The 19400-nt window shown below is 47.6% G+C and overlaps 1 protein-coding gene across 1 annotated transcript; it reads left to right on the forward strand.

Annotated features, from left to right (window-relative positions):
- Positions 1-1553: 1553 nt before the first annotated feature.
- On the forward strand, positions 1554-3820 carry LOC124682388 (protein indeterminate-domain 16-like). The gene is made up of 3 exons (XM_047217081.1): positions 1554-1674; positions 1760-2162; positions 2748-3820. Exons 1-3 carry the CDS (start codon positions 1614-1616, stop codon positions 3709-3711), a joined length of 1428 nt encoding a protein of 475 aa, XP_047073037.1. The 5' UTR covers positions 1554-1613; the 3' UTR covers positions 3712-3820.
- The last annotated feature ends 15580 nt before the right edge of the window (positions 3821-19400 follow it).

The raw sequence follows: 19400 nt of genomic DNA on the forward strand, positions 1-19400 counted from the left end.
TTCAAGTCATTTATCAAAAAAGGTCATCCCTACCAAAGGAAACAAATCCAATGCTGGAGAAAGTACTTGTTTTTTCACATTGTTGATAACTAATCAAGATTCCGTGAAAATTTGCATGATAAATACATTGGAGAATTGTATGATTCTTTGTAGGGAGTGACTAATTCTTAGTCGATTGAGAATAACTCTTAGTTAGGTGACATCATCGAATCTCAGTTGTAGGCATTTGAAACTAATGAATAGCACGAATCAAGAAGCGCAATATTACGGTCAAGGGCATTTTCTCAGCGGCCCATGTTGCAACTCATGACTAGCATGGATCACGAAGTAATCCAATAGTTTATGGTATTTTCTCAGTTGCAACCTCATTTGCAACTAGGATAATCTTAGTAATAGCTCATGTTGCAACTCATGGTTGGTACGAATCACAAGTTCGCAACAAATCCACCGACTAAAATTCAACTGAGAATAGCAAAACCGTCTTTTATAACCTTTATATGTGTCCATGTTCTCATGGGGATATAATGGATATGAATTTTTGTGCTCTTCTTGTGTGTTGTGTTTCTTTGTTTTGCATTGCTGAGTAGGAGTGAAATTGGATATATGTACAAGAAGAAACTACTTCATAACTCATCAATTTTTTGAACGGGGAACAAACCCGAAGTCCTGAGAAGCTGTATTAAGCATTGAGACATTTTACAAAGAGGATGTCAATTGAAAATAAAATAACAAATTGGTCCTCAACAGTTCTAGAAAAGACCCAAAAATAAAAGAAGAATTGCAATGGAGTCCCTCATCTTCACCATAGCTCTGGTAGAACCTCAAAGCATAGTCGTGGGTGACAACACTGGGGACGAGACCATGACTCTCTAAAATTGTATGTATGTTGAGGCATTTCAGTACGTCTATTCACTCATTTTAGCTCGTATATAGTTCACATTGAAATATCTAAAACATCTTCTATTTTAGAAACGAAGGGAGTAGTTTATTTTCACCCGGGTGTCCTGCCATCCTAGAAATCAAATTTTTTTTTTGTATATTAACTTATTTGAACCAGGCGAAGAGCTAGCTGGTTTACTCAACCCACCGCCCTACCCAATAAACCACCTACCAACTCCATCCCCTTCCCTCCTCCCTCCCCACGCCCCGTCTACATGATACAATCCTAAAGAAAGCTGCTAAAACCTAAAGCTGGTGGAAAGCTGCCTCCCCCTCTCCCTTTGGTGTTGTCTGCGCAGCAGCAAAGCCAAAAAAACAACGCTGCTCCATAGAGGCATAGACCTTTTCCTTCCCCTCTCGATTCCAAGCTGTATCCACATCTCCCCGGCCCTTTTTGTTTATGTTTATTCTTCTCGTCTCCGGCCACCTCCTGCTAGCTAGCTAGATTGAAACTCCTTCCCCCTAGCTTATATAGAGACCTGTCGCTTCCGGTGATCCATTCCCATGGCTTAGAGTGGCGATCGATCTCGAGCAAGAACGTAGACACGCAAACTCACCAGAGATCGAGGCTTAATCTTCTGTTTGATTAGGTCACCATGTTGAGTAGTTCTTGCGCGCTGACGGCCGCGCCGCCTCCGGAGGGGGCCGCTGGGCCACCTGATCCTTTCCGGCCGATGCAGATCGCCAACAGCAACGCCTCTGCGAAAAGGAAGCGACGGCCAGCCGGCACTCCTGGTAAGTGTAGAGGTTGATCTCACATCCGATGACATCACCACTCACTCACGGCGGAGGACCTCACGCCGGCCGTCACGCATTGCAGACCCAGACGCGGAGGTGGTGTCGCTGTCGCCGCGGACGCTGCTGGAGTCTGACCGGTACGTGTGCGAGATCTGTAACCAGGGATTCCAGCGGGACCAGAACCTGCAGATGCACCGGCGGCGTCATAAGGTGCCGTGGAAGCTGCTGAAACGGGAGGCCGGCGAGGCGGCGCGGAAGCGGGTGTTCGTGTGCCCCGAGCCGACGTGCCTCCACCACGACCCCGCCCACGCCCTCGGCGACCTCGTCGGCATCAAGAAGCACTTCCGGCGGAAGCACAGCGGCCACCGCCAGTGGGCTTGCTCCCGCTGCTCCAAGGCGTACGCCGTCCACTCCGACTACAAGGCGCACCTCAAGACCTGCGGCACCCGCGGCCACACCTGCGACTGCGGCCGCGTCTTCTCCCGGTAACTACACTTGAACAACATGCCAATCGCCGCAATCTTCTACGAGTACTTCAACAATACAATTTAACTTGGTATTTGGATGTTGTATTTCCTAGGAGTAGCAGTATCCTACGACCGGAATCTTTAGCTTTCTTTTGCAAGATTTGGCAAAATGTGCGGAGAAAGGCGTCATGATTTTTTTTTTTTGGGTCGGCTTGGGCCACTTTGTCTGCGTAGGCCTTGGGCCTCACAGTATTTTGTGTCATCAATAGGGGAGATGGGAAAGGACAGGCAGACAGGCACAATTCCCGAGGGCAGCTAGTGCATGAGTGTATGCGTACGTACGTACTCCTACGTAATTGGTTGCTTGTGCATCTCTTTCTGCTGCCGGCCGCGCCCCGGGCTAGCTATAGCTAGGTACTCCTCAGTTTGGTTCTTCCTTTGCCTGCCTTTGCAACGCAAGCTCCATTTAATGTCTCCGTCCTCGACCACGAGCTAACTAGCTAGCTCCTGATCGCCGGCTTGGCTTCTCTCCATGCAGTACGCATCCTTGTCACACCAAGTGGCTCAGTGGCTGTAACATGACATGATGCGTCCCGTGTGCAGGGTGGAGAGCTTTATCGAGCACCAGGACATGTGCGACGCCAGCCGGCCCCGGGGCGACACGACATCGTCGTCGCCGGGCCATGGAGGCGGCAGGGTGGTAGGCGTGGCAGCTGCTTCCAACTCTCATCACCATCAGCTACATGCGGCGTCCCTGTCGCGGACGGCGTCCAGCGCCAGCCCGTCCAGCGGGGGCGAGCTCGTGGGGAGCCCGGTGGCCTGGCCTTGCGGCCCGGCGACAGCGAGCCCCACGGCAGCCAACGTCGCAGCATTCCATCGGATGTTCGACCAGACGCTGTCATCGTCATCTCCGATGCCGTCCGACCGCCGCAGCGCCGGGACCCAAAACCTGGAGCTGCAGCTCATGCCGCCGCGCGGGGGCGGAGCGGCTCCTCCTGGTACAGCTGTTACGTATCGTCCGTCGCCGCGTTCCCCTGCCGTTCTTCACGCTCCCCGGCAGCTGGGCGCCGACGCGGTGCGGCTGCAGCTTTCCATCGGCTGCGGCGGCGCGCCTGACGACAGCAGCGTGGAGTCGGCGCCGGCGGCGGCTGCGACGCTGAAGGAGGAATCCCGGGAGCAGCTAAGGCTGGCGACTGCAGAGATGGCCTCGGCGGAGGACACGCGGGCGCAGGCCAGGCGGCAGGTGGAGCTGGCCGAGCAGGAGCTGGCGGGCGCTCGACGCGTGCGGCAGCAGGCGCAGCTGGAGCTCAGCCGCGCCCACGCGCTCCGCGACCACGCCGTGCGCCAGATCGACGCAACGCTGATGGAGATCACCTGCTACGGCTGCCGCCACAACTTCCGGGCGAGGGCGGCCGCCATGAACTGCGAGGTAGCGAGCTACGTGTCGTCCGTGCTGACCGAGGGCGGCGACACCGAAGTCGACAACGACGGCCACCACCAGCTCCTCCTCCATGCTGAGGACCTGCCAAGAAGCCACCGTGCCATGATGGAGATGGACATCAACTAGGTCCATCGATCTCTAGCTGCCTAGCTGACTCGTCGCACCGATGTTTATTAACCTTCAGCATATTTTTAGGTTTCCTTCAACATTCAGCTCGCTCTCCTTTCATTTGTTTCACCAACGGGATAGGACATCGATGTGCTTCGTGATGGTGTAATTTGCTGAGATGATTGCCATAATGCCCTCTAGGTACAGACTCTTAAGGCCTAGTGGGAGTATTGGTCTCTCATGGCAACAGGGCAGAAAAGGCATAAGGGGTCCATGCTAATTGCGACGTGCATGGAATCTTTCACTTGTTTGCATGCGATTGGATTTTCTCCTAGTTACCTTCTGCTTCAGCATTTCAGCGGCCGTACATGTCTGCATCATTGCATGTATACATCAAGAAAGGGCGATCTTGGCTGCATTTTCGCTAACACCTTAAGATTTACTCCACAATGACATCTGATTAAGTACTAGTAGGACAATGACATCTCATACACTACAGAAACATCACATTTTTTTTAGATCAAATTCACATCTGATTAAGTATTGTCATTCACATTCATTCAAATTTGATAAATATATGCTATGCTGAGGCATTTACTCCTAAATTCTTGCTTGGATGACACTTTTTTTTCAAAATACTTGGGTTAGTTTCTTTTGTTTATTAATAATTGTTTATCAAATTTTCTTGGAGTTTAGGTTCTTGGTTCAAATTTGATTGAGGTGAGTACACAATTAAAATCCTAAATGAATGGAACAGATGACCTAGAAGTTTACCAAATACTCAGAGTAGTTAATTTACAAACTTTTTTTAGAATTGCTTCTATGCATTTTGATTTTTCATATACAAATTGGGTTGCAGTTATTGAATATAAATATTTTGCCTAATTTCTTTCCATCGATTTGGAATTTTGGAAGAGTTGGCTAGTATATCAATCTTTCATGGTATTACATCTAAGAGGTCTGGACTTCAAGACCCTGCTCATGTAGTATTAAAAATAAAAAAAATGATTATGCAGGATGCACCGAACCCACGCTAAGGACTAAGATAGCCTAGGCTTGAGGGGGTGTTGAATATAATAATATTGGTAGCTTCTTCCCATTAGTTCGGACTTTTGAAGGAGTGTGCTAGTGCATCAATCTTTCAAAAATATATATGCGCATAAATATGTTATGAGTACATAGAGTGGGTTTTGGTACTTGAAGTTGCATGCCTCTATTGGGCCTTGTGTTCGATTGTGGACGACTGGGAGCTGCCGTGGTGGAGCCTCGACGGTGACGATGATGTGGCTGCTTGTGGTAGTCTTGGTTGGCGCAAGCTCAACATATTTCTCCCATGAATTAATATCATACGTGAAGTTGGAGTTTTCTCTGGTTGGCTATGCGGTCAGCCGATTGGCATGATCCGATGTGGGGCGCTTGCATCTCTTGTGAGGATTGCACTGTTGTGGTTGTCTACAGCAAAGTCGGAGTCGGAGGTGATGGGTGATGATGGACAACCTCGACGGTTGTTCTCTTCTCAATGGTGTGTGTGTGTGTGTGAGTGCACGCGCATGCGCATGCGCGCGCGCGTGTGTGTGTGTGTGTGTGTGTGTGTGTGTCTTGCTTTTGTAGTTAGGTTGGTTGGGTGTGCCCTTTTGGCGACCACATTGTGACTCGATGGCCGGCATTTGGGTTGCTAGTAATCATGGTTTTTACCTGGTTTTCCTCTATGGCTGTTCCCTTATATTTAATTAATAATGAAAATGCTAACTCTATTAATTACATTGTTTCAGAAAAGTCTAAACTGCTACACACATACTCAGCAGGTTTTAACCAAGTAGCTACCCATTGTCTGGGTTATTATCCCTAAAGTCTAGGTTATGCGTTATTAAATGTTAAAGGTTATAGTTTTCTTTTGTTACTTCATCCCTTAATGTGTATTTTGGTCCAATTTACTCCTCTATATGCTCCATACACATGAGTGGTAATTGATATCCCATCCGTCTAAAAATAAGTGTCTCAACTCTTTTTAAGATACAAATGTATCTATAATTAAAATATATCAAAAAAATAAGACATTCGTTTTTTGAACGAATGTAGTCCTACAGTGCATTTGTGTTATTTGGATGTTGTGTACTCTGAGGGGACAAACACGGAGAGGGGAAACAGAAAATGCCATAAGAGATAAAATCTTAACCCAAGCTCATCAGCATCAGTCATAGCTGTCGTTGCTGACCAGTGGCACCACAGTTGTAGTCCAAAACAAGCACGCCCTCGCGCATACACACGACCGTTCTCTCTCCATCTCCTTCTCGATCTCTGCCAACATAACTGACGAAACGTCCCTGTACATGACAATAGTGGGCATTGAAACAGATGCGGACACATTGTTTTCAGCGCCACTGCTGCCCCCACTCATCACTTTCCCTCTCTCTGCGTCTGTCTTGCTCTGTACCCCCCTCCCTCTCACAGCACTGAAAGATATGCAGAAAGCGTCAGTGCATGCATGTGTCATGTGTGTCCGGTCAAGAGAGAGTAAGTATTGTACTATTTGATGTAGAGGGGCATCGATCGATATTTGAAATCTGATATCAACTGTCCACGACTTGCGATGCGTGAGAATTTGACAGCAGTTCTAGACAAGGTAGCATTTCGTGGGGGACTGCTTGCACACGTGGTGTGCACCAACGGATGTTCTCTAATTACTCTTTGTCATACTACTCCTATATTGTTGCTACGTTGTAAAGCTCTGGATCAGCCCTAATGTAGATCTGATGTTGGCTGCTTCCGTGGTAGTAAATAAAAGAGAAAATTTTGTCACTAGCCACCACCAAAACACTCGCCCTGTGTCCACCCAAATCAGTCAATTTGATGGATGTCACGACTGGGTTGTTTGTCCGTGGACGGCCCCAACCACCTGGTTAGGGATAGCCATTTTTCTGTTTGGTTGAGTGTGAGGGATCCGCCATCTTTTTGTTTGGTTGGGATGCTAAAATGTGGTTGGGGCTGAGGGATGGGGAGTGGATATGGTGTAAGATCATCTCCAGCCGCGTGCCCAAAAGCGATCCCCAAACGGCGTTGAATCAAGCGTTTGGGGACGCGTTTTCTTCGTGTCGCGTTTGGGGGACGTCGCTCCCCAGTCGCGCCCCCTAAACGCTGACCCCAAACTTGTTTTCACATTAAAATACTCTTTTTGTATTTTTTTCATTTCCATTTCAATAAAGAGGAGAAACATTACACAAACTAATACATAATTGGGAACATGGTTTTTCACAAACTAAGACATAGTTTGGAACATTGTTTCCACAAACTAATACATAGTTAAAATCTTGCAAAATGAGGAAACCTAACTAGTGTTGGTATCGCAGATTTCGTATGTTCGCTGCCAAGAAAGAACACTCTCAGTCACCTAAACTGGAAAATCCAGCTAGTAATGATAGCCATGTTGGTCCTTAGCAAGGAGAACATACAGAAACCTCTGTGACCATTTTTGTTGCGAAGAAAGAACACTTGGCGCGTTCAATCGTCCTCCTCTTCGTTGTCGCCGTAGTAGTGCCGACGGCGGGACATGTCGTCGAACACCTTCACGCTCATATCCGCATCGCCTAGTGATGTCTACGCACGCTTCTATTCCTGTAGACAGTGTTGGGCCTCCAAGAGCAAAGGTTTGTAGAACAGCAGCAAGTTTCCCTTAAGTGAATCAACCAAGGTTTATCGAACTTAGGGAGGTAGAGGTCAAAGATATCCCTCTCAAGCAACCCTGCAATTACGATACAAGAAGTCTCTTGTGTCCCCAACACACCTAATACACTTGTCAGATGTATAGGTGCACTAGTTCGGCGAAGAGATAGTGAAATACAAGTAATATGGATGAATATGAGTGATAATAACAATCTGAAATAAATATGGAAGCAAGTAAACATGCAGTAGAACAGTAAATAAACGGAGAATCGATATTTGGAAATAAGGCCTAGGGATCATACTTTCACTAGTGGACACTCTCAACATTGCAATCATAATTGAATATAAATATAAGAACTTCATCATACTACCCTCTTATTGGATAGAGAACTCAAATTCATTGGACAAGTGTGCAAAAGCACACCTCAAAGGCGTATTCCCAAGTACTAATAAACACCCCACACCGTCACCGTGAGCATTCATAGGAGGTACTAACACACCACAATTCATAAGGGAGTTACACACGGCGCACACACTCGTCACCATTACACCGAGGTCACAGTAACCCCAAAGTTCACATAATTAAGCACTTGAATAGCATATGACATCTAGATTACAAGCTCATCATATGGATCTCAATCATGTAAGGCAGCTCATGAGATCATTGTATTGAAGTACATGGGAGAGAGAGATGAACCACATAGCTACCGGTAGAGCCCTCGGCCTCGGGGAGAACTACTCCCTCCTCATCATGGGAGACAGCGATGGCGATGAAGATGGCGGTGGTGTCGATGGAGATGACTCCGGGGCAATTCCCGTCCGGCGAGGTGCGGAACGAGAGACTCTGTCCCCCGAAACGGAGTTTCGCGATGGCGGCGGCGTCCCTGGAGTCTTTCTGGAGTTTCGTCAATCGGTGTCGAGGTTTTAGGTAACGAGGGATCTTATAGGCGAAGAGACGGAGTCGGAAGAGTCCCGAGGGGCCCACCCCATAGGGTGGGGCGGCCACCCCTCTGGCCGCGCCGGCCTATGGTGTGGAGGCCCTGGGCCTCCCCCTGGCTTGCCCTTCGGCTCCGTGAGTCTTCCGGCGAAATATAATTTCTGTGATTTTTCTGGATTTTTCCGAGCACTTTGGTTTTTGGGCCTTTTCTGCAATAAACAGACATAATAAACAGAAACTGGTACTATGGCATCTTGTTAATAGGTTAGTCCAATAAATGCCATAATATGATATAAATTGCATATAAAACATGTGAGTATTGTCATAAAACTAGCATGGAACATAAGAAATTATAGATACGTTTGAGACGTATCACCTAGGTACGAGCATGTGAGCACACGGCCGGCATGGAGGTCGTGGTAGCGTGCGAACTTCTCCTAGCCGGTGTGGAGGTACATCTTATCGCGCATGTCGAAGAGCTTGTCCACCGGCCACCGGCAGCAGCCGCAGCCAGCCTCCCGCAGATGTAGCGCGGCTGGCTCGTTGCCGACGACGAACTCGACAAACTTGTCCGGCAGCCTCTAGATGCCGAGTGGGTCGCCATTGAGGACGACGACGAACTCGAACATCACTTGGTGCTCTTGCTGCAGATACGACGATGAAGATGACGACATCGCATGCGAGGCGACCATGTAGCTCTTGGTGCTCTAGCACGGCCACGGCCACGGCCACGACCACGACCTCGGCCTCTGCCTCTGCCTCTGCTAGCCATGGCCCTCGGCTTTTGAGATGGTGGCGGCTAGGATTGGGGAGAGAGGCGCTAGGGTTTGTGTGTGAGGGACGATGCGAGAGCACCCTTTTTATAGGAAGGAGGGAGGCGAGGAGCGGTGGCGCTCATTAACGCCGGCACAGAGAGCTAGGCGCGACGAGACGCATCGTTGCACCTCTGCGGAAACTGCATCGTCGCTGCGCGCCAATAACTTCCGTCGCGAGGTAGGACTTGAATGTGCCCCTGACGCGTCAGGCCCACGTCTCCTCACCTCGCTTTTCATTGTGTCCGGCGTGCCTAGAACATCCCCTGTGGACCGGGGACGGGCTCGGGGCGCCGGACACCGTATTGGGCCACGCCGGATGGAAGGAGGCTTTGGAGCGCGCGGCTGGGAATGAAAAATTGTCCGGCGCGCCCCAAATACCTTTGGGGTCGCTTTGGAGACGCGGCTGGAGATGCTGTAATGGTGACCTCTTTTGCTTGTATGGTGAGATTACCACTACAACAATATAAGGAAAGAAACATTAATTTCAAAATAAGACATGTTTTCAAAAATTTCAAAGTCTAATATCACAATTCGACAATATATAAACATTACTTAGCCTAGCTCCAACTACTACATGCCATAGTTCAACAAGTTCGTACAACACATAGTTCAATGTTTGGTTGTCATCAAAAGTCAAAAGTCCATGTAGTCATAAGTCCATACAACTCGGAGCCTAATGCTTGGCTTTCATCAAAAGAGCAAGTCAAATACTACACACAAACAAGGTTTCACCAAAGTCAATGGCTTCAACTTGAGAGAAACCTTGAGTCACCAATCTTGCCTTACTTCGACCGATGATGCCATTTTCATCTTGCTTGTTCCTGAATATCCACCTTGTGCCAATAACATTGTGACACTCTTTGGGCCTCTCTACTAATATCCACACTTTGTTGCACTGGCTCGCCTTGAGTCCCTCTGTATCTTTCTTGCATATGTCACTCATCCTAAATTTAAATTGCAACAAATAGATGTTAAAAGTGCATTTCTTCATGTACCTCTAAAAGAATTGGTGTTTGTTAATCAATCCCCCAGGTTCGAGGATCTCAGGTTCCACAACCATGTCTATCAACTCGATAAGGCAGTCTATGGCCTTAAACAAGCCCCACGTGCGTGGTATGAGCACCTTAAAGAGTTGTTGCTAGACCGTGGCATCGAACTTGGACAAATCGATGCCACTCTTTTTACTAAGAGGGTTGATGTGGAGCTTTTCATTTTCCAAATATATGTTGATGATATTATCTTTGGCTCTACAAATAAAGCTTTCAATGAAGAATTTTCAAAGCTTATGACTGACAAGTTTGATATGTCTATGTTGGGTGAAATGAAGTTCTTTCTTGGTTTTGAGATCAAGCAATTGAGAGAAGCAACCTTCATTTGCCAAGCCAAGTATATTCAAGACATGCTCAAGAGATTCAATATGAAGGACTTGAATAGTACAAAGACCCCAGTGGCTACCAATTTTTGTCTTGCACTTGATACCAGTGGTAAGGACATGGATCCAAAGGTATACCACTCCATGATAGGCTCCTTCCTTTAACTTTGTGCATCTAAACCGGATATTGTGTTGATTTTAGGTGTATGTGCAAGGTACCAAGCTGGTCCTAAAGAAAGCCACTTGGTGGCGATCAAAAGAATCTTTCGATATTTAGTTCTTACCCCAAGATTTAGAGTATGGTACCCAGAGGTCTATGGGTTATCACTTTGTGGCTATATGGACTCGGATTGGGTAGGAGATAAGGATGATAGGAAATCAACCTCCGGTGCATGCCAATTTCTTGGTAGGTCCTTGGTGTGTTGGGCTTCTAAAAAGCAAAATTGCATAGCTCTCTCCCGAGTACGTGGCGGCCTCTAATGCGTGATCACAACTCTTATGGATGAGGCAAACTTTAAAGGATTACGGTGTCACTTGTGATAAAGTGCATCTTTTATGTGACAATCATAGTGCCATCAAGATTGCCTACAACCCGGTGCAACACTCAGGAATAAGCATATTTGGTTTGCAACCACTTCATTCGAGACCATGTCTCACGTGGCGATATTGAGTTGTTGTTTGTTGGTACCCAAGACCAACTTGCGTATATATATCCACGAAGTCTCTTGATGAAGCAAGATTTTTTTACTTGAGGAATGAGCTAAATATCGTGGATTCAAGGACTTGACTTGAAAATCTTGCATAAACACCTATTGTCAACTTCTATTTGGTTTAGGTGTAGGCATGTATGTAGGGGGAGTGCGGTCCTAATTGATTGGGGTATCCCTCCCTCCATTATGCCCATAGGAAGAAAATCATTCTCTTTATATCATTTTGTGATATGTGAGCTTCAATGATGAGTTGGTTATGAACCCAAGATACATCTTCGCGGTGCCATGCCAAGCACTCATACATGGTGGCCTAGGCCACCGACCTCTTCTTTGTGAAGAGTTGCTCTCACTTGGGACTTATTGGCTTTTATTTGACACATTTTTTCCTTTGTGGGAATTGGCTCCAATTTGGCCTTCTTTGTATTTTTTCTTCCAATTTGGGGTCGTTAGTATCACACTCCAGTGCTCATTCTCAACCCATGACAAACCGTCATCTACAAACATCCCATCCAGTCAAAGATGTCGTCTTACACCAAAATCTAGTCTTCTCGTCGTGTAAGGGCTGGAGACTCCGGTCTTAAGTCCGAAGACTCTGGTCTCAACAGTTTCAAAATTCGTGGATAAGGTTCGGGGAAGAAGTTTCCCTTTCACTTATCCCCCGACCCCAACCCTCTCCACCCTGCTGCCTCCCATCACTAGGACGCCGCCGCGGCCGCCCGGATCCGTCGTGCCACTGGCCATCCTCTCTCCCTCACCCATGGGATCCGTTCTCCCTCGGTTAAGCACCCTTCGTGGATTCCTCTGGTAACCTCCTCTTCTTCCCATCTAGTTCTTGCTAGATCTGTGTAGAAGAGAACTTTCCCGAATTTTTATGGTGGGAATTAACAATGTTGGCACTCTTCCATGTCTAGCAACTTAGTAAACCTATTTTTGTGCAAATTTCACCATCTAATTGAAGGATCCCGTGTAAACTTGGGTTTCAAACCATAGACTCTAGTCCAGGGGCCCGAGACTCCAATGTCTATCTGGAGACTCCGGCCATTCGACCAGAGACTCCGGTATTTTTTCTGTAACTCTGGTGTTTACACCGGAGGCACCGGTGTAGATGTGAACTTTTTTCCCTCAGTTTTACTTGGTTGCTTTCCGTTGACCATCTGGACATGTTTGCTCATCTCTATGCTATCTACCATATGTTTTTTCACAAGTGGTTCTCGTGATCGTCGCACCAAGCTCTCCACCACCAACCCAAATCAGAAGCCAAGGGCGAGTCGTGCCGGTCAAGACCGTTTCCACTATGATCATGAAAGGGACCTTATGGTTCACGACACCGTTCGCTGACAGCGTGAGAAATACGCAACTTGTGAAGAAAGGGAGGAAGATGCCAAAAGGCAAAAAATATGAGACTTTGCGCACTCTCAAGGGGCTGACCAAGAAGGAGTTCAAGATCCTCCTTCTTTCACCACCAAGATAAAGAGCTCATCATGAAGGAAAAGTATGCCGTCTTGAAGACCAAGGTTTCTCCCCAACAGGTGATGAACATGGAGTACTTGGAGGATGACTACTTTGCTGATGTTGACTGGATATGCAAGAAGCTTGGGCTTGTGCCATTGATAACCATCCAACAAGACTACAACATTGAAATCATCCATAAATTCTACTCCACTCTTGTGTTTGGAAAAAGTAACATCGTGGACTTCTATTGGATGATCGGGGACACTCCATGCTAGTCCAACATGGTGGAGTTTGGGGCCTTGTTGGGCTATGAGTAACGTGGTGCCAATGACACTTCATTTGGGAAAAGGATGCACGTGGAAGGTTTCACCTACTCCAAGAAGAAACTTGCACCTCTCTATTGCAATGCGGACTTCGTGACCGGAAAGGCTAAGGGCCTCAAGCTCCTCTACAACATTCTTCTTCGCATATTCCAAGAGAACATTGTCCCATCTTTGGGAAATGAGGATGGCATTCGAGGATCTCTTGTCAACCTCCTCTACTCCGCATTTATCGCAATGGCGTTGATGACCCACCATTGGCACCACTTGTTTTGATGAACTTCATGTACTGGGAGATGTATGCATGCTTGACATGAAGAAAGCACCCATCTATGCCCCACTCATTATGAATCTAATTCTTCAAAAGGAAACCGGCTACCCCTTCTTAACATCGACCTTGTGCAACACAAGTTTGGAAGACGTCAGAAGAAAAATCTCAAGGATTATGGTGGCAGTGGTGCTAGTGCTTCTCGGGCTCCATTTGTATATAGTGATGAAGAGCATGTGCTTGATGCCAGTCGCTCCCCTCGCACGAAGAGATCTAGCAATGACCACACTTGGGATGAAGCTCCTTCATCTCGGGAGGTGATGCGTGCTTCGGTGAAGAAGGCCACCTTTCTTGAGAAGACCCATATATGTATGGGTGGTTATATATGCAAGACCCAGTATGACTCGTATGTCGCTCAGCGCCACATCAACTCCAATCAGCAAGTGCTCCAGAACACCATTGTCGAGGGTGATCCTCGGCAATGCCCTCCGATAGGGGCTTAGGGTTGATGGAATCATGCAAGCTGACACGAGACATCGGTTCAGAGACAAGCGGGGAGAGCGATTTACCCAGGTTCGGGGCCCTCGATGAGGTAAAACCCTTACGTCCTGCCTGTATGTTCTTGATTATGATGATAATGGGTTACAATGGGGTGCCGAATAGTTCGGCTGAGATCTCGTCGAGATGACTAATTGCTATGACGACCTAGCTCTAGGCTTATGCTGGCTAAGATCGCTAAGATTGATTGTGTCCCTCGACAGCCCCTCTCCTGGCCTTTATATAGGAGGCCAGGTCTCAAGAGGCTTAATCGGGTACGACTAGGTTTACAGTAGATCTATCTCTAGACTTTCCTTGTTCGGCTCCTTCGCGTCTTGTACTTCAAGGAATCTTCCGTTGCACCGCCCTAGTGGCCCATCTTGCCGTCGAGTGCCTTCATGGGCCTCCAACTAGGGAATACCGGATAGGGCAACATTGGTTACCCGAAGGGTAATGCCCACGTCAGTAGCCCCCAGTGTCTAGCCGAAGGTAGTTCGGGTAGAGACTAAAGCATGCCTCCACCAATGTTCTTCTCCTTGACTGTTCTTGTTCTTCTTGAATACTGCATCATCTTCTTCCGTCGGGTGCACGTCGGCGCTCCCGATGGGAGTAGCCCCGAGTCTAGGTACGGATGCTTGCAATCCGTGCGTAGACTCAAGTTGTACCACTCGAACATTTTGCTCTGCCGAAGTTTTTCCGCGAGTCTTCGTGGGTCATCCGATATACTTTCCTCATGCAAGGGATAATGAGTAACGTGCCCAGCTTTTGCTGGTTAACTGCCGATGGCAAAACAACGTTAACCTACATAGAATCAAGTCCCCGGGCATGATCCTGGAGTGCGAAAAATTTCTGTCGGGTGCGCGTCCAGCACTCCCGATGGGAGTAGCCCCCGAGTCTGGGCACGGGTGCTTGCAACCGGGTGCGGACTCGAGTCGAACAATTATCTCTTCCTTCAAGGCCTTTTCCTTTGAATCTTCATTCTGTCGGGTGCGCGTCCAGCGCTCCCGATGGGAGTAGCCCCCGAGTCTAGGTGCGGAGGCTGGCAATCCGTGCGTAGACTCAAGTTAACCATCCGAACCTTTTCATTTCTTCGAATGCTTTGAGCATTTCTCATGACGTCATTGATGACGCTTTACTAATATCTTGATTTTGACTGATAGGACGTAACCTGCTGTGCCTATTCCTTTTTTTTGTCTGGTCCTTCTCGCACAGTCACCAAGGCGTCTCCTTGATTTCTGCAATCTTTAATAGAAAAGATCCACTAAATGAACCGGTAGCAACGACACGTGGCCTTACAGCTCTCAAGTTCTCCTTAAAATCTCCAAAGGGCGAAAAATCCCTAATCTTCTCCCACATTTTCCGTAGCATCTTCCTGTTCTTCTCCTTCTTCCTTCATTGCTACTGCTGCGCCGCCACCACTTGCTTTCAGATCTTCCCCAGATTTCGCAATGGTGAAGAAGAAGGGCCTTACTGCCACCGCCAGTTCTACTAGCGGAGGCGCCGCCGCCAAATCTCCCTCGAATCTTCCGAAGGGGAGCGCCCCGAACGCTCCTTCCCCAGCTCCGGCGCCGCCAAGTTCGGTAGCCAAGCCCGGAGATTGGACAGCGTCAACCGTCACCAAGCGTGACGAGAAAAGATCCCGAAGCCTGGGATTAATCTCCTCCGACGAGGGGAATGTGATCTTTCCAGGTGCGATTTCTCGGCCTAATCCCCCTGCTGGCTTTACCGTGATGTTCTTGTCATTCCTGTATCGGGGTCTTTCGCTCCCCGCTCATGAATTCCTCTTTCATCTTCTGCGGACTTACGAAATCCAATTGTGGCAACTTACTCCTAACTCAATCCTTCACGTTGCCATGTTCATTACCCTCTGTGAGGCATTTTTGGGTATCAAACATCATTTTGGACTGTGGAAAAAGATCTTTTATGTACATAGGTACATCAGTAGTAACGGATCCTTCGTCACCGGAGGAGTGGGGTTTGTGGCTCGCTCGGAGGTTAATTATTTCAATTTCCCAATGAGAGAATCTGTGCAAGGGTGGAGACTGAAATGGTTTTATGTCAAGGATTCCCTGTCACCCGAATCATAGCTTCCTTACTTTACCGACGTCCTCGAAGCCAAGCCCAAGAATTCCTGGAAGAACATTCTCTCTCCCGACGAAAGAGTAGCAACCGATGAATTATTTGCCAAATTTCTTCGAATCAAAGAGGCCGACGGCCAAACTATGGTCGGCACAGAGGTGGCAGCGGTGTTCCTGAAACGTCGAGTCCAACCAGTCATGGCCAGAGTTCGTCCGATGTGGTTGTATTCAGGTCCAAAGGATGAAACCACGATTAATGCTGCCGAACTGTCGGAAAAGGAGTTGCTTGATGAGGTCCGTCGCCTTACTTCCTTTAGTCAAGAAGACTCGATCCCATTGATATCTTCTTACACTCCTCTTGATGCTGATCATCCGCCACCAGAGGTAACTTTCCTTTTGATATTCTCACTATGCTATTTCCACTTGGCCAATATGATTACTATTATTCTTATTTGTTCTTCTTCTCGACAGATCCCCATAGTCTCTGGAAACTTGCACGATTTGTCAAATGATACTTCTGAGGGAAGAGGCTCCTCAGTACCTGTTGATTTTCACACTGTCGAGCACGCAGGCCCAAAGGGCGAACACGATGATCCGATAGATTCCGAAACTGTTCACACCGATCTTCCTCCTTTAGCTGACGACGCTTGCGACACAGAGGGATCAGTGCGTAATGATGACGCTGATCGTGATGCCTTTGTTAATGCAGTTGTGGAGGCGACCAGGGCTTCGCCTATGAAGAGATCAACCGGTGGCTTTGCCGATGAAGATGATCTCTTCGACAAGTAAGCACCTTCTTCCCTGATGCCATAGTTTGTCCCTTTATTTCTCGCATTCTTTTCATAAGTCCTGTCGACCATTTCCTTTTTGTAGTGACGAAGGTTTTGCTGAGCCTCCGCCTAAGAAGGCCAGATCTGATGCTGTTCCGTCGGCCGTTGCTGCTTCCGAAGCTTCGGCTCCTAAGGTAGCCCCCGCGGCCCAGGCATCGAATGCTTCTTCCCTTTCCAAGGGGAAAGATGTTCCTATCGCCACCACGACTCCTTCTTCTGTAAGTCCCTTTTGCATACAACGCAAATTTCTTGAAATGTGCCTTGTCTAACGATTCTTTGTAAAACATCCTGTTTTCCTTAAGGATCTACGAGGCGTTATTTCCTCTTTGGAGGCCTTCGCTTCCCAGTTCACTTCTTTGGAGGCAGATAAAGTTCGATTGCTGAGAGAAGTCGACTCTTCTTCCTCGAAATTGGACGGCGCAGTCAAGATAGCTGCCGGAGCTCGCCAAGAAATTGATTCCCTGAAAGAGGAACTGGGCAAGCTGAAGGAAAAACTGAAGGAGGAGGAGGCGTCAATGTTGGAGATATGCCCAAGAGGCAATAATAAAAGTGGTTATTATATATCTTTATGTTTATGATAAATGTTTATATACCATGCTATAATTGTATTAACCGAAACATTGATACATGTGTGATATGTAAACAACAAAGAGTCCCTAGTATGCCTCTTAACTAGCTTGTTGATTAATGGATGATTAGTTTCATAATCATGAACATTGGATGTTATTAATAACAAGGTTATATCATTGTATGAATGATGTAATGGATACACCCAAACTAAGCGTAGCATAAGATCTCGTCATTAAGTTATTTGCTATAAGCTTTCGATACATAGTTACCTAGTCCTTATGACCATGAGATCATATAAATCACTTATACTGGAAAGGTACTTTGATTACATCAAACACCACTGCGTAAATGGGTGGTTATAAAGGTGGGATTAAGTATCCGGAAAGTATGAGTTGAGGCATATGGATCAACAGTGGGATTTGTCCATCCCGATGACGGATAGATATACTGGGCCCTCTCGGTGGAATGTCGTCTAATGTCTTGCAAGCATATGAATAAGTTCATAAGAGACCACATACCACGGTACGAGTAAAGAGTATTTGTCAGGAGACGAGGTTGAACAAGGTATAGAGTGATACCGAAGATCAAACCTTGGACAAGTAAAATATCGCGTGACAAAGGGAATTGGTATTGTATGTGAATGGTTCATTCGATCACTAAAGTCATCGTTGAATATGTGGGAGCCTTTATGGATCTCCAGATCCCGCTATTGGTTATTGGTCGGAGTGAGTACTCAACCATGTCCGCATAGTTCACGAACCGTAGGGTGACACACTTAAAGTTGGATGTTGAAATGGTAGTACTTGAATATGGAATGGAGTTCGAATATTTGTTCGGAGTCCCGGATGAGATCCCGGACATCACGAGGAGTTCGGAATGGTCGGAGAATAAGATTCATATATAGGATGTCATTTTATGTGAATTAAAATGTCGCGGAAGGTTCTATGGAAGGTTCTAGAAGGTTCTAGAAAAGTCCGGAAGAAACCACCAAGGAAGGTGGAGTCCACATGGGACTCCACCTCCATGGCCGGCCAACCCTAGTGGGGGAGGAGTCCCAAGTGGACTCCCCCTTAGGGAGCCGGCCACCCCCATATGGGAGGTGGAACTCCCACCTTTGGTGGGAGTCCTAGCTTGGCTAGGTTTCCCTCTCTTATGGAAGGTTTTTGGTTCGGGTCTTATTCGAAGACTTGGACACCAACTCTTGGGGATCTACCTATATAATGAGGGGCCAAGGGAGGGGGCCGGCCACCCCAAGACCACAACCTGGCCGCCCCCCTTGAGTGGCCGGCCACCCCCTCCCAAACCCTAGCCGCCCCCCTCTCCTCCATAGCTCCCGCGTGCTTTAGCGAAGCTCCGCCGGAGTTCTCCACCGCCACCGACACCACGCCATCGTGCTGTCGGATTCAAGAGGAGCTACTACTTCCGCTGCCCGCTGGAACGGGAGGTGGACGTCGTCTTCATCAACAACCGAACGTGTGACCGAGTACGGAGGTGCTGCCCGTTCGTGGCGCCGGAACCGATCGTGATCAAGATCTTCTACGCGCTTTTGCAAGCGGCAAGTGAACGTCTACCGCAGCAACAAGAGCCTCATCTTGTAGGCTTTGGAATCTCTTCAAGGGTGAGACTCGATACCCCCTCGTTGCTACCGTCTTCTAGATTGCATCTTGGCTTGGATTGCGTGTTCGCGGTAGGAAAATTTTTGTTTTCTATGCAACGTTATCCTACGAGTGGTATCGAGCCGTGTCTATGCATAGATGGTTGCACGAGTAGAACACAATGGTTTGTGGGCGTTGATGCTCTTGTTATCTTTAGTTGAGTACTTTGCATCTTTATGGCATAGTGGGATGAAGCGGCTCGGACTAACTTTACATGACCGCGTTCATGAGACTTGTTCCTCGTTCGACATGCAACTTGTATTGCATAAGAGGCTTTGCGGGTGTCTGTCTCTCCTACTATAGTAAAGATTCAATTTACTCTTCTATTGACAACATTAGTATCAACGTTGTGGTTCATGTTCGTAGGTAGATTAGATCTATATCGAAAACCCTAAACCACGTAAAATATGCAAACCAAATTAGAGAGCGTCTAACTTGTTTTTGCGGGGTTTGGTGATGTGATATGGCCATAATGTGATGATGAATATGTATGAGATGATCAT

Source organism: Lolium rigidum, chromosome 1 (assembly GCF_022539505.1).
Source record: "Lolium rigidum isolate FL_2022 chromosome 1, APGP_CSIRO_Lrig_0.1, whole genome shotgun sequence".
NCBI lineage: Eukaryota > Viridiplantae > Streptophyta > Magnoliopsida > Poales > Poaceae > Lolium > Lolium rigidum.

What these genes read in the sequence shown, in the direction of transcription:
- LOC124682388 (XM_047217081.1), top strand. Translation starts at nt 1,614, where the DNA reads ATGCAGATCGCCAACAGCAACGCCTCTGCGAAAAGGAAGCGACGGCCA. An exon ending in ACGGCCAGCCGGCACTCCTG is followed by an intron (nt 1,675 to 1,759) that starts GTAAGTGTAGAG and finishes CACGCATTGCAG; the next exon opens with ACCCAGACGCGGAGGTGGTG. An exon ending in TGCGGCCGCGTCTTCTCCCG is followed by an intron (nt 2,163 to 2,747) that starts GTAACTACACTT and finishes TCCCGTGTGCAG; the next exon opens with GGTGGAGAGCTTTATCGAGC.